The sequence below is a fragment of the Botrytis byssoidea genome, assembly GCF_014898295.1.
Source record: "Botrytis byssoidea strain MUCL 94 chromosome Unknown BBYS_013, whole genome shotgun sequence".
NCBI lineage: Eukaryota > Fungi > Ascomycota > Leotiomycetes > Helotiales > Sclerotiniaceae > Botrytis > Botrytis byssoidea.
Genome location: NW_024065854.1, coordinates 194,992 through 208,371, shown reverse-complemented (window position 1 = coordinate 208,371; position 13,380 = coordinate 194,992). Strand labels below are relative to the sequence as shown.

Sequence of the window (13,380 nt, the reverse complement as noted above, 5' to 3'; positions counted from 1 at the left end):
TCAGGATATGCATAAGCATAAAACAAAAGCATAAGCGATTTGATATTTTTTGATTTTTGGAGCACCGTTCATTGAGCTGGCCAACCTTCATGTACATGTTCAGTTTAATATAGCAAATGCAATGCACATATCCACTCCAACGGTCATATATACGAATGACAGCTGAGAAACACTTACAACGTATCCACAATTCTTGGCGATCAATTGTCCTTTCCTAGAAAGGCAGGTGTCAGTACAATAAAACCGTTCCTGGGGAATTCCGATACCAAGTTATCTTTTCCGATCCATTACCTGCCCCACGTGTAAGATTTTATCAAGGAGGGGTCGTTGTTTACACTGCAGCACGTTCCTGAACACCTGCCTTTCCTTTCTTTTCCTCTCTATAATTTCAAGCTATTGATAAGTTGCCGTCTTTTACTCCTTTCGAATTTGCACGATACTAGGTTGTCGGCGTAGTATCTTTCTTGAATTCGGTAAGAGTTCCTATACGGTAATTAGGTAGATTAAATGCATGCTCAATGTGACCGAGATGAGCTAAAAGTTTGGTCGAGGTATTTTTATCTATATTTAAGCTCCAAGGTAAGTTCAAATATTTCTTGAACACACTTCTTTTTGCTTGCGCTTTCTCAATTACGCCTTTAAGTTTTTGGAGAGTATTCAATATGCAGGCCGTTAAAATTACTGCGTTTCTCGCTCCTCTGCTATTCCCATTCCAAGGTGTACAAGCATCATTATATGGAGAGAGTAGCTTCAATCATACCTGTGAATTAAGTGCGTATTCACTCTTCCTATCACAATCGCAATTGCATTTCTATAAGAAATTAAAGCATCTAACAAAAAATTAGAAACGCCCTATCTCTCCTGTTCCAAGAATGCCTCTCCAGACCTCACCGATTCCTGCTGTACCGAGACCTTTGGAGGTCTAGTTCTCAGTACCCAATTCTGGGATACGTATACTGGGTACGAATCGGAGGGACAATTGTTACCCAAGAATTCTTGGACGTTGCATGGACTTTGGCCCGATTTCTGCAATGGAAGTTATACTCAGTATTGCGATTTGAGGTTTGTGAATTCCAGTTATTGGGAAAGGGGAAGAATTACAAAACTAACTTTAGAAATATGTAGCCGTCAATATGACCCGGTTCCATCTCCTAATACTACAACCGGAACGGCAAGTGGAACACCTGTGCCTCCTTACACCGGAAAGCCCATCTCGGAAATAATCAAGAGCTATGGAAAATATGATCTCCTCGCCTATATGAACAAGTAAATCTCCGTTCTCTTTTCCCCCTCCAGCCCCTCTATCATTCCCAAAAACTAACAAAATTACCCCAGCTACTGGATTGCTCAAAACCAACCCAACTGGTACCTCTGGGCGCACGAATTTTCCAAACACGCCACCTGCTTCTCCACCTTCGATACTGCCTGCTACGGACCAACCTACAACTCCACCCCCTTCTCCGACTTAATATCTTTCTATACCACCGCTCTCTCCTACTTTTCCACCCTCCCAACTTATGATTTCCTGAGCAAACACCATATAGTTCCTTCTAATACAACTACGTATACGCTTTCCTCGCTGCAATCGGCGTTGAAGAAGGAGACCGGTGCCGTGCCGTATATTGGATGTTCGGGACCGAGATATAATGCTACGCAGCAGGGGAAGGGAAGCTTGGACAATGGATATACGGTTTTCAGTGAGGTGTGGTATTACTTCCATGTGCTTGGAAGAGTGCAGGATGGGAAGAAGACACCTGTGGGAGCGGATGTCAATGGGGGTAGCATAAGCAGTTGTGCGACTACGAAGGGAGCAGTGAAATATTTTGAACGAAGTGCGGGGTCTGTAAGACGGGAAAGTGGTGCTTATGAGTTGGAGGGTGTTTTGGGCTCATGAGATGGTTTCGATGGGTGGTTTAATGGGTGATTTAATGACGTTGCGGGTATAATTGGTATATAAGCTTATAAGAGGTAAAATTGTATCTAATTATGTACATTCTTAAATGTGTTTCGTAATCCCTGGTTCAATTTGCTCCAACGCCTCTATGACCTCAGTATAAACTCTCATCTGTGCATTCTTTCCCTTTTCACTCCTCACATACTTGCTTGGTTCACTGACTACACAATCCACCATGTACGCCCCATGACTTTCGTCTCCAGCAGCCGCTGCCGCAACTAAAGTCCTACTACCTACCTCCGTTGTCCTCGCTAACAAAGATTTACCAATGCAAGCCAAGATATTCAAAGGAAATACAGCATGACGCATCAGGTCAGAATGACAGAACCCGGGGGTAAGTGTATTGAGTATTATTTGTTCTTTGTCAGATTTTGATAGTCGGGGAGCGAGTTCGCGAATGATGAAGATTTCAAGGAGTTTGGAGACGTTGTAGCGGTCTTGTTGAAGCTTGGGATTCTTGAGGGCGGGAAGGATGAGAGAGGAGGATTGTTCTTTGAAGACGGCCTAGAAGGAAATTTGCGTTAGTTCTTGAATACTCTTGAAGCGATTCGTATTGAAGGGGCAGTTCAAAAATCGCTAACGCCTCGCCAAATTCAAACATGGAGAATCTGGAGAACAGATGAAGGGGTAGAAGCATACCTGCTCATGCGCATCACTCGCTACAATTGTCAATCTCGGCACTATATTAAATTTCGCAGCACTCTCCCTCAATTTCGGCAGCACCAGTAATGCCATTAAAAATGTACTCATCACATTAACCGTAACCGTACTTTCCATTCCCTCAAACTCCTCATATTTCGGCACTGCCAATCCCGCATTCTCAAGCATAACATCTAAGCGGTCCAGCTGATCTACTTTGACACAAAATTCTCTGACGGAGGCGTACGAATTGAGATCTACTTGCCATACTTCAATGATAGTTTTGTGTTCAGGAAGCGACGCAGAAATAGAAGCGACGGCAGCTTCGCCTTTAGAAATGGTACGACATGCGAGGATCACTCTTGCAGCACCGAGTCGAACAATGTGTCGAGCGGCTTCGAGACCAAGCCCAGTGTTTGCGCCGGTTATGATGATCGTTTGGCCCGCAAACGATGTCTCTGGATATGGAAGTTTCTTTAACTGCGATTTCAAGAAGCGACCGAGGAAATCGGTGGGACTAGAGAGGGAGAGACATTAGAATGCGAATTTCGAGTAATTGAGAAGATGAAGGTGGTTATTCAACTTACAGATTGAAGTTTCCGAATAGATTAGGCATAATGATTATATTTTGATATTAGTTAATCTGGTGAATTAGTATTTGCGAATGGAGCAATAGATATTGGTAGCAATAATTCAAACACATTTTGATTTTGAGGATCAATTGTTCGACGTCGAGGTCTGAAACCATAGTGAACAGCTTCAAACACATCCTCCTGGAGTTCTTGTCGGAAGAGATGGTCCGTGAGTGCCCCACGATTTTAGTCTCTCACGTGCATATGCCCCGCGAAGAAGTTCCAATGTGGTCACTCTCGCTCCCTTTGCTATCCAAATCCAAATAGACATTTGAACAAAATACTCTTCACATGAAATGGGGGGGGAGGGGTCGGGGCTTTTTACTTTGCTGTTTATTTGTCCACTGAAAAATTGAATGGGCTACCTAATCATAGAGATTTGAGTGTCTATGAATGATATGAAGACGGGAAACATATTTCTTCGATTGCTGTTCAATATATATACCGGTATATATTAGTTTGGAACGCCTATCGAGTGCTGGATGGAGGCTTCGCGCTGATAAGGCCTGACTGGCACATGCGATGCTGATGGCCAACTGCATGCTGGAAAGCACAGGTGTGTGCATTTATCCCAGCAGGCACTCGAGTTTTGCACCTCGAGACGCTGACGGTATGCAAATTAACAATAAACACAATACACCATGACCACAGCAAATTCTAATCTTTTACTACCAAGCGCGCGGCACGCCGGGATGCGTCGTATGATCCAGGCAATGAGTCGAATTCATCTGCAAAGATCGCCCGGCGAAGTACTCAATTACCACTTCCAGTGCGGGACGACGACACAATTAGTGTACTGGAACCAGGGCTTGTCAATGTCGTGACTAAGCCCCGGATTGAACGTATCGAGGTAGTAAGTCCTGGCGAAAGCACGTCGGACGATTCAGATAATTTCAACTACAGCAGTATTGTGCTACAAAATGTGGAAGAGCTTTACTGGGATCCCTTGGGAGAGTTATCAAACTTCAGAGTTGGGGAGCTTTCGGCATCGGCAAACTTCTCTGTTAATATTCGTACCGAGTCTCGTGAAGAAGTGTGGCCAATTAATATGCATGTTCTGGAATACGAGCCTTCGGGCAAATTGTTCAAGATTACACTCAATGACACAGAGGGATTGTCGAAGTATCTAAAGCAAACTCCAGTCGAACTATCCCCAGCGCGTTTTTACTTCTTAGAGGACGTATCGATCCATGCATCGCCAATAGTCAGCCGATTGTTGGGCTGTAGTATCGACGTTTTTCGAGACCACTTCAAGCGTGCCAGCGATGATGTCGCGTTTTTACTTCCGAGTAGAAGCTACATCCAGGATCATGTGGTCATACCCTATCAACGTTGCTACAGACGCAGCTCTGCTAAATCTATCTGCGAAGTCCAAAATTAAAGGAGTACATTTTGTCATGGTAATCTGGTTTCTTCTGAGGAACATGTCACAGTATGGACTTCACGAAGTAGCCAAGAGTCTTTGACTTGTATGTTATTAACTTTTATATCTGGGTAACTTCCATTGTCACAAGGCAATGAAGTTTCTATTGTCATTTTGAAGCGACCTAAGCTTATTTCCTACATCCATAGCTTTGTTCATCTGCGATGGGAATCCGAAGCAATCCGGTGATCAATTTGATATTTCTCTGAACATGCGTTCAAGACTCGAAAACCAAGTTCAAAAAAAATTCTATAAAAATTTTGACCGGCAAAAATATATGAGAAATCGAGTGCCATGGATAGCATTAGAGGTTGCTAGCAATGAACCGTCATCCACGCGCAGGAAGCATACATGCTTCCAGGTCTCAAGCCTCAATACCTCGCCACCACTGAAGTAAGGCTGTTGGAGAAAGAGTCATTCGAGGAGTATCTCAAACAGACATGGAGTATGCTAAACATGAACCTCCGTGTCATTAATTCTCTGGAAACCTATTCCTGGTTTGCTGATAATCGCAGCCAAATTTTGAAAGACTATCAATTCCTTGAAAATAAAGTCATGATCCAAATGAAGCAAAACAGTGCCAGTATACCGCTACTCACAGCAATGATAGCTGTTGAGGAGAGTAGAAAAGCAATACAGCAAGCCAATGACGTCAAGTAAGTTGCGAAATGTCGACAAACCTTTCCCATATCATCGCTGACAAACTACAGGGCTTTGACAGTCCTTGCAACGGTGTACATTCCATTATCATTCGTTGCCGGCGTTTTTGGTATGAATGTATCGGAGCTCAATTCTGGAATTGACGTCGATATTTGGCTATACTTTGCCATCAGTATACCTGTCACAGTAGCATCAATGGTTCTAGTATGGAAATGGGAATGGTTGACAAGAAAAGTTCAAAACTTTCGAATCAGACCTAACAATTCCAGTCCGAGAAAAACCGTTTCAGAAGCTCTTTTCTCCGTGGGTAAGATGACGGCGGGGATTGGGAAGCCGAGAGATGTTCAGATTGGGCATGATTTGGAGAAATAAATCACTGGCACTTGGACGTGTTAGGCTCGGTATAATTCCCATCGCTCAACTATATGGATCTCTTATTTTCTTTTTATAAATGAATGATTTTTATATGGAAATGTAGTCCTACAAGAGAGTATACTGAGCAACTGAACAGCTCGTACACAAACCAGGCAGGAGGAAAAGGGGATATATTGTCAGCTCACTGTGGAAAATCCTATCTTGTCTATCGTTAAATCCACAGGAATATGAAAACAATCAAACAATTTTCATACTCATTACATTTTAGTGTATCAATTAATGTAAAGTTGTATATGTGAGCTAATCATATACAGCAGGTAGCCAGGTATTTATAGTTGTCTGCCCACCCAACACTCCAAGCACCAGAACTAACTCCCCATCTCCGTCTCCATCTCGAATCTCAAACCCAAGTTCCAAATCCACCTTCTTCAATTCTAGCAGACCATATACCCCTATCCACACCCACATCCATATCCATTCCCACCCGACGAATAAACCCTAAACACCAAATTCAATTTCCATCACAGAACATAAACCTCAAGCACCCTACCTATAACATGACAAACATAACAAACATGAATCTACGAAAACATTCTCATTCATTAGACATCTCCTGCTCTATTCTATCTACCTACGTACATACATACATTTTCATACTAGTATCATGACATGTGAACTTTGGACGTTTATTAATCTATATCTATTTCATAATAAGATTACTATTTGAGTAGTTATTTAGTTAGTTTTATAGTGATAATACCTTGTGGAGATTCAAGGATATATTTACTTGCTTCTTCGTTTATTTTATGAAAATACAGTTATATCCTTCTTTGCTTAATTAGTCAGCTACTTATTTGATGTTTACTCCAATGGAATCCGAACGTTTCGCGAGTTGTAGAATATGTATCGAGATCTAGGGATATGAAGAAGATAGTATACACATAACCCAAAATCCAAACCGTCTATTAAGTCTTCAATTCATCATCTCGTCTATCTCGATCTTCTGCAACTTAAGCTTATGGGAGATTTCCACTTTGTGTCAATATTCATTGGATCACTAGAATGGGCTCGCTATATTATTTACGGTTTTTTGGGGGGGGGGGGGGGGGTATTGAGAGGGTAGGCTTGTTCTAGACTTGATGTGTTTATTTAGGTGGAAGTTCAGGTATACTTTCAGCTGGTTTCTGAATTTCGCTATCTTCCTCCCTCTCCTCCCTCTCCTCCCTCTCCTCCCTCTCCTCCCTCTCCTCCCTCTCCTCCCTCTCCTCCCTCTCCTCCCTGATCCTCGCATCACAAACCCCCGGAAACGCACACGAACACCCCATCTCTGCACCCCTTTTCACACTCCTCATCGTGAGACTCCATCTGCCCTCCCTCCTCCTCTTCAGCCCCTCCCCCTCCCCCTCCCCATCAACATCAAACTTCCTCCCCCTAATCCCATGCGCAAACCCATACCTGGCCTCCCCCCTCATAACCAACAAACTCCTCTCCCTCAACCAAACCTCCCACTTTTCCTCTCCATCCTCTTCCGCCTTTTCCCTCCTCCTCACATCCCCACTCACTTCCCCCAACGACCTCTTCGGCCTCCTCATCTTCCTCTCCTCATTCACTCCACACCTCTTAAACCCCATCGGTACCGCCGACCCCAAACTCAAACTATACAAATACTCTCCAAACGCCGAATGCGTATCCACATGCGGCGGGATACCGGTACCAGGGGGATAATACTGCACCGTGAATTGATCCACCTTCCCCTTTCCCCCCCCCTCCTCCTTAAACGGCAACCTCCCCACCAACTCCTCAATCCAATCTGGGACATCCGTCCACGCATCCGAAGCGCAGAAAGTGGTGTAATCGAAATGCGCACCATAATGCATCGTTTGTCGCTTACCGATTCCGCACCAACGATCATCTTTCTGGATCGATGCGATGATGTCGGCTTCTTCTTCAGCCGAGATGAAGTTGGAGTAGAGTACCAATCCATTTTCCCAATGTTGGATGGAGGGATTGTGTGGATCAGAGGTGGGCAAGGGATTTGTGCTTCCCATATTTTCAATGCTTTGAGTCTTTCACGTGCGGGGATTGAATGTGTTTTTTGATGATGATTTTTCTACTTTCCCATCAGAAGTTTTCTTGATGACTAATTGTTCGTTAGTCTTGCAAAATCCTAGAGAGCACTATTTAGAATTACCGACATACTACAGATGAGAATCTTTTGGTTCCCAAATAAAACATCTGGAGTTTCGCATCATAGTGGTCCCTCGAAATTACTTCTCAGTTCTCAGCGTAATTTGCTGCGATCAAAGAATTAGCGAGTTTTTTTCCGAGATGATTCAGCAAGAAAACTCCTCACTCAGCCAATCAGAGAATAACAGATGAACGAGGTCAAAACGATAGTCATTCGAATGAACTTGATGAACAATTCAGTTGCTTTCGTTTCGGGAGAGAAATGAGTGCTAGATTAGTATGTTATTAATAACAAACTAAATTATAAGGAATTCATTTTATTCCTCCTATTTTTTTATTGATTTCAAGAATCTAAGATAGGGTTGCTCTTTTCGTATTTTCTAAACTCATTACTTTTTTAAAATTATTTAAATCTTTGAAATTATTCAAATTATTTAGATTCTTAGAATCATTTAATCATTTGAAATCATTCGAAATAATAAAATCATTTGAATGTTTCAATTGTTCAAAATCATTAAAATAGGTTTATCTAGATATGAATAACATTTTGAAAGTCTGTAGTCAACAATCGCAACATAAATATATCAACGCCTGTCATTTGTGTGATGAACCATTTGGCAGTCAGACTATACGTAGACACATCAACAAGGTTGTTGAAGAAAATTCATTTTTATGAAGTCCATTCGCTCGTTATATGCATACAATCTTATATCTATCACCCAACAAAACTTTGGTACAAGTCAAAGCAAGAAATGCAAACCACCATACCGCTTCCCCAAAACAATCGCCTATTATGCTTTCTTTTACTCATCGGTAACGGAAGCGAATTTATCAGTCATAGCTTGAACAAGATCCTCGTACTGTAAAGATGTTAGATTAATATACTATCAGACAAATGAACACTATGGATGAACATACCTTCTTTGTGATCTTCTCCTCGCCTTCACTTGGAACCTCAAATTTCATACTTCTCAACTGGGATTGGAGCTCTCCGGTAGCTTCACGTACTTTAGCCCAACTTTGACCTTGTGCGACTGCTTTTTGAGCCTCATCGTGGAATCCCATCATTGCCTTCATCATCCATTCGGTCTTCCAAATAGGACAGAATTGATCATAGTCACTGTAACCATTTTGTTGCAAGAAATCTTCCTTGATCAATGCAGCTACATCCAGGGTAATCTTGTCAGGGTCGGACAATGCTGACTTTCCAACCAATTGAACGACTTGGTCCAATTCTTCGGAATCAGTTAAAAGTTGCTTGATGCGGTCTCGAAGTCTGGGAAATTCGGGGAAATCCTTTTCGTAGTATTTGTCGAGAACAGTAGTATACTTACTGTAACTGAGTGCAGTGTTGATAGAAGGGAAATGTTTACGTTGAGCAAGTTTCTTGTCAAGACCCCAGAAGACTTGCACAATACCCAAAGTACTACTTGTCACAGGATCGGAGAAATCACCACCAGGAGGACTGACAGCACCGACAATACTGACACTACCTTCACGGTCTGGTCCACCAAGAGCTTGAACTTTACCAGCACGTTCGTAAAAACTAGCAAGTTTTGCTCCAAGATAAGCGGGGAAACCTTGATCTGCAGGCATCTCTCCCAAACGACCAGAAATTTCACGAAGAGCCTCAGCCCAACGAGATGTAGAATCAGCCATCATGGCAACATCTTTACCCATATCCCTGAAGTATTCTCCGATCGTTAAACCTACGAAATCGAAATATAATTAGTAAATGAATGTACAATAAATGAGGCATTGGTAATGAGTCAGTGAGATGTAATGATGTCCAGTAGATAAGCCAGTAGAGTGTTGTCCTATAGATGGAGCCAGGAGATCGACGTTGTCGATTAAGCCAGTAAATGAGCCAATGGAAAAGCCAGTCGATTGGTGTCAAATGAGATAGATCGAAGATAGTTGATGATAGTTTTGGGATTGAGATGGGTAAGAATAGTTGAAGAAACACTAGAAATCTAAACAGATTCCAATTTCTTTTTGTGCGATGGAGTAGCATTATGACGATTCAATGCCCAATTGATGTCGAAAGACTTGTTGCAGATGTTGCAAGAATGTTCGCCACTAGCTTTTGCATTGGCACGCTTGTTTCTTTGATTGATGGAATGCTGAGACATCTCAGGCTTCTCAATTCCAGCCACAGAATCAGCATGACTTTGTGTCAACAGATGTTTATCGAGTGCCAGTTGACTTTGTAGAGACATTTGGCAAACATCGCAAAAAAAGGGATTGCTGGATAGAGCATTTTCTCCAACTTTAGCCGCAGTTTGGTTGACTTTGTTTCGGTTTTTAGCAGTCCAAGTATTCTTGGTGATCCGTTCTCGCGCTCGATAAGAATCGGTGTCTTTATTTCGTAGGTTTTCTCGATGTCTTTTTGCTCTATCCACTCTTCGTTGAACTTGTTTGGCGGCAATGATCTCAAGTTCTTCTTCCGTTAACTTAAAATCCCCAACCAACTTTTCCTTAATAGGAAGATGAGTGCAAGATGGCTCCCAGCTGACTGTATCACATTTCCAAAGTAGCAGATGTTCGTAGTATTCATCTGTGATCATCTTGAACTTGGCGTGAAATAAACAAGTGAAAATCGACTCCAATGCTAAACTGCGAGCTCTAACACGAGGAACGAGACCAGCAGATGGTAATGGAGTCCAGCAGAGCAGACCAGAGTGTGCCAATCGATAGCCATTTTGATACCCTTCATGTATAAAGCGAGGGAGAGTTGCAGATTCCATATTTTTGTAACTTTTGAGTCGATTTTTGATGCCATATGCTGCATCTGTACCAGAGTCGATGTAGATCTTGGGTTTGCAATGGATTTTCTTGATGACAATAACATAGATCCCCCAAACTTTCCCCACAGGCTTGGGTAGGGATTGGAAAAAGTCGATGTTGGGTGGATGTGAGGATGTGAGAACTTGATGCAGGTTTGGTGCAAGTTCAAGAGGCGAACATGTAGCTATGCTATCATAAGATGATCGGCTATCAAAGACAGCTCTGAAGGTATCATTGATGTACCAAGATGGTGCATCAATGTTGATCAATGCCCATGTCTCGTCTTCCAACATTTGGCAAACATCATTGTGAAAGGGATTGCTGCTATCAACATCAGAATCATCTGAGTCGAACTCGGATTTGGGATCCAATAATTGCAGCTTAAGCAGCTTCGAACTTCCAGCGAGTATCACGAACGATAGTGATTGATGTTGCTAATTGTTATAGTTTATAGATCCTGTATAATGGCATTTGAATCCCGTTGCTCCAGATAGTGAGGTAATGAAAGAAAGATCAGGACCAGGTGGCTGCTGATTCCCAATGACTCACCAACTTACCGATTGATGAAGGGAAGGTGCTGGTGTAGGTGTAGGTGTAGGTGTAGGTGTAGAGTTGGAAATAGGGAAAGGACATCTGGGGGGGACTTGCCGGTGTAAATAGAAGCCTCACGAGCTGCGACAGGCATGTTAGAGGTGTTAGCAATAAGTGTTGTACGCTTCATGATAGGCTCTTTGCGTCCATCAATGTCAATAGAAAGTTCTGGGAAATCCATCAAGACTTCAGCCATCTCGTTTCCACGCTCTCCGCTATATATGATATTAGCATAATATCGCTATGATTTAGAAAAGATAGATCCTTACCATCCAACGTATATAATAATATCACTGTTCGAGAACTTAGAAACAGATTGACTAATGACCGTCTTACCACAACCGAAAGCACCTGGAATAGCAACAGTTCCTCCTTGAACACTAGGGAAAAGAGCATCCAATACACGTTGTCCAACGATAAATGGCTTATCTGCTGCCAATTTCTCGGTAACTGGTCGTGGTACACGTACAGGCCATGTGTGCATCATGCTATACTCGGTCTTCTTGCCATCAAATTCAACCTCGAGGATCTTTTGGTCGACCTTGTAGCTTCCCTTTTCAGCAATGCGAGTAATTGTACCCCTAGCTCTGGGTGGGAAAAGAATCTTGTGATCATCTAGCAGGGAGTTCTCGTAGACTGTACCCCAAATGTCGCCTCCAGTAATGTGATCTCCAACCTTCATAATCGGCTTGAAGTCCCAGTCCTTTTCTCTGTTTAAAGCTGGAGCGGAAATACCACGGGGAATGTAGATACTATCGGATTTGTCTGCGATAGCTTTGAGAGGTCGTTGAATACCATCGTAAATTGTTTCCATAAGACCTGGGCCCAACTCGACGGACAAAGGCTTTCCAGTACGCACAACGGGATCTCCAACAGTAACACCAGCTTTATACCCAACAGTCAGTTATGATTCCAACCAGGAGCCATATATTATCCCATACCTGTTTCCTCGTATACTTGGATAGTCGCTCTATCCGCTTCGATTCGAATAACTTCACCGACAAGATTATCGTGACCGACTTTGACCTATTCATAAGTTAGCAACACAATAGTTGGGTTACATTGGCTAAGCAAACCTACCAACTCGTACATGGCAACTCCGATCATATTCTCTGCCACCACGACCGGACTAAAGATAATTAGCTGGAGGAAGACATATTGATGAAGTATTTCACAAACCCTGATACGGAGTAAATTGAACCTGTCGACAGGCGATTAGCAATGATGTTGGTAGGATAGGGAAAACAGGTCAAGACAAACCAAATTGATCCTCTCCATCTGCATCTCGTTGAGGAGCCATGTTGGCGCTTTCTTTGCTTGTATTAGGAACTATGAATTGGATTGTTGTTGGAGGGGGTGATAGAGGAAGTTGTGGTAATGGCTCTTGATTAAGCTCGACTGGAGCTATTGACAAGGTATCAATATGTTGGATTTTGATGAGATCTAAGAATGAGGGCCGAGCTTTCAAACGAGGACGAAGACCAAGTGACATAAAAGGATCAAGGATGGAGACAATGGGAATTTACTTATTAACCAACCAACTCCAAGTTGATGATTAGGTGGTAGTGGAATATGTACGATGTATGTATTATGTACGAGTACGGTTTGTACATGACATGTAAATGGGATCAATGGTACCGATACGAAGAGAGAGGTCAATTATATACCAAGTGGATTATGGATATCAGTCGGTCAACGGAAGGAGCCTGAGAGTACGTACAGTGTACTGGGCCAGCCTTGTTACTACAGTTGCAGACAGGCTCTTGAAGCTTTTAAGTTACTCACAAATACGACTTGAAGGTTTGGCTTCACTTACCTACCTAGGTAGGATTTAATAAGTGCCTACCTAGGTACGAGTAGTATTTAATAAGCAGGTAATAGGTCGGTGGGTATCGATATTCATGATGTAGCTTACAAAATATGTATTGTATTTACTAAACACGCCTCGTCCCGCTCTAAATACACGCCTTCATTCCTATCCCAAGTTTCCCCCACCATTGATGATCTTATTGGATACACGCTTTCAATTGGGACAAACAGCGGCGAGGGCGGATAATGGCGAGAATGGCACGTGAATGGTTAGTAAAATGGTGGGAGGGATGCTCGAGGGATGGAGGGATGGAGGGATGGAG

General features: G+C 42.7%; 6 protein-coding genes across 6 annotated transcripts; 3 read left to right on the top strand and 3 right to left on the bottom strand.

Moving 5' to 3' along the window:
- Window positions 1–662: 662 nt before the first annotated feature.
- On the top strand, window positions 663–1,894 carry EAE97_006859 (uncharacterized protein; the record flags this gene model as incomplete). Its single annotated transcript, XM_038877372.1, has 4 exons — window positions 663–771; window positions 846–1,062; window positions 1,126–1,266; window positions 1,336–1,894. 4 exons carry the CDS (start codon window positions 663–665, stop codon window positions 1,892–1,894), a joined length of 1,026 nt encoding a protein of 341 aa, XP_038731562.1.
- A 102-nt stretch (window positions 1,895–1,996) lies between these two features.
- EAE97_006858 (uncharacterized protein) lies at window positions 1,997–3,209 on the bottom strand (the record flags this gene model as incomplete). Its single annotated transcript, XM_038877371.1, has 3 exons — window positions 1,997–2,458; window positions 2,594–3,110; window positions 3,181–3,209. The coding sequence occupies 3 exons, from the start codon at window positions 3,207–3,209 to the stop codon at window positions 1,997–1,999; spliced, it is 1,008 nt and encodes a 335-aa protein (XP_038731561.1).
- Window positions 3,210–3,387: 178 nt separating this feature from the next.
- Window positions 3,388–4,606, top strand: EAE97_006857 (uncharacterized protein; the record flags this gene model as incomplete). The annotated part of the gene is made up of 3 exons (XM_038877370.1): window positions 3,388–3,394; window positions 3,804–3,835; window positions 3,902–4,606. The coding sequence occupies 3 exons, from the start codon at window positions 3,388–3,390 to the stop codon at window positions 4,604–4,606; spliced, it is 744 nt and encodes a 247-aa protein (XP_038731560.1).
- A 393-nt stretch (window positions 4,607–4,999) lies between these two features.
- EAE97_006856 (uncharacterized protein) lies at window positions 5,000–5,939 on the top strand (the record flags this gene model as incomplete). Its single annotated transcript, XM_038877369.1, has 2 exons — window positions 5,000–5,304; window positions 5,359–5,939. The coding sequence occupies 2 exons, from the start codon at window positions 5,000–5,002 to the stop codon at window positions 5,678–5,680; spliced, it is 627 nt and encodes a 208-aa protein (XP_038731559.1). The 3' UTR covers window positions 5,681–5,939.
- An 889-nt stretch (window positions 5,940–6,828) lies between these two features.
- EAE97_006855 (uncharacterized protein) lies at window positions 6,829–7,731 on the bottom strand (the record flags this gene model as incomplete). The annotated part of the gene is made up of 1 exon (XM_038877368.1): window positions 6,829–7,731. The coding sequence occupies one exon, from the start codon at window positions 7,729–7,731 to the stop codon at window positions 6,829–6,831; it is 903 nt and encodes a 300-aa protein (XP_038731558.1).
- Window positions 7,732–8,386: 655 nt separating this feature from the next.
- Window positions 8,387–12,992, bottom strand: EAE97_006854 (uncharacterized protein). The gene is made up of 8 exons (XM_038877367.1): window positions 12,509–12,992; window positions 12,428–12,449; window positions 12,329–12,377; window positions 12,190–12,274; window positions 11,518–12,133; window positions 11,306–11,463; window positions 8,789–9,579; window positions 8,387–8,730 (listed from the first exon to the last, which is right to left on the bottom strand). Exons 1-8 carry the CDS (start codon window positions 12,738–12,740, stop codon window positions 8,674–8,676), a joined length of 2,010 nt encoding a protein of 669 aa, XP_038731557.1. The 5' UTR covers window positions 12,741–12,992; the 3' UTR covers window positions 8,387–8,673.
- Between the last annotated feature and the right edge of the window lie 388 nt (window positions 12,993–13,380).

What these genes read in the sequence shown, in the direction of transcription:
- EAE97_006854 (XM_038877367.1), bottom strand. Translation starts at nt 12,740, where the DNA reads ATGTCACTTGGTCTTCGTCCTCGTTTGAAAGCTCGGCCCTCATTCTTA. An exon ending in GAGTTGCCATGTACGAGTTG is followed by an intron (nt 12,275 to 12,328) that starts GTAGGTTTGCTT and finishes ACTTATGAATAG; the next exon opens with GTCAAAGTCGGTCACGATAA. An exon ending in AGGAGAAGATCACAAAGAAG is followed by an intron (nt 8,731 to 8,788) that starts GTATGTTCATCC and finishes ACATCTTTACAG; the next exon opens with TACGAGGATCTTGTTCAAGC.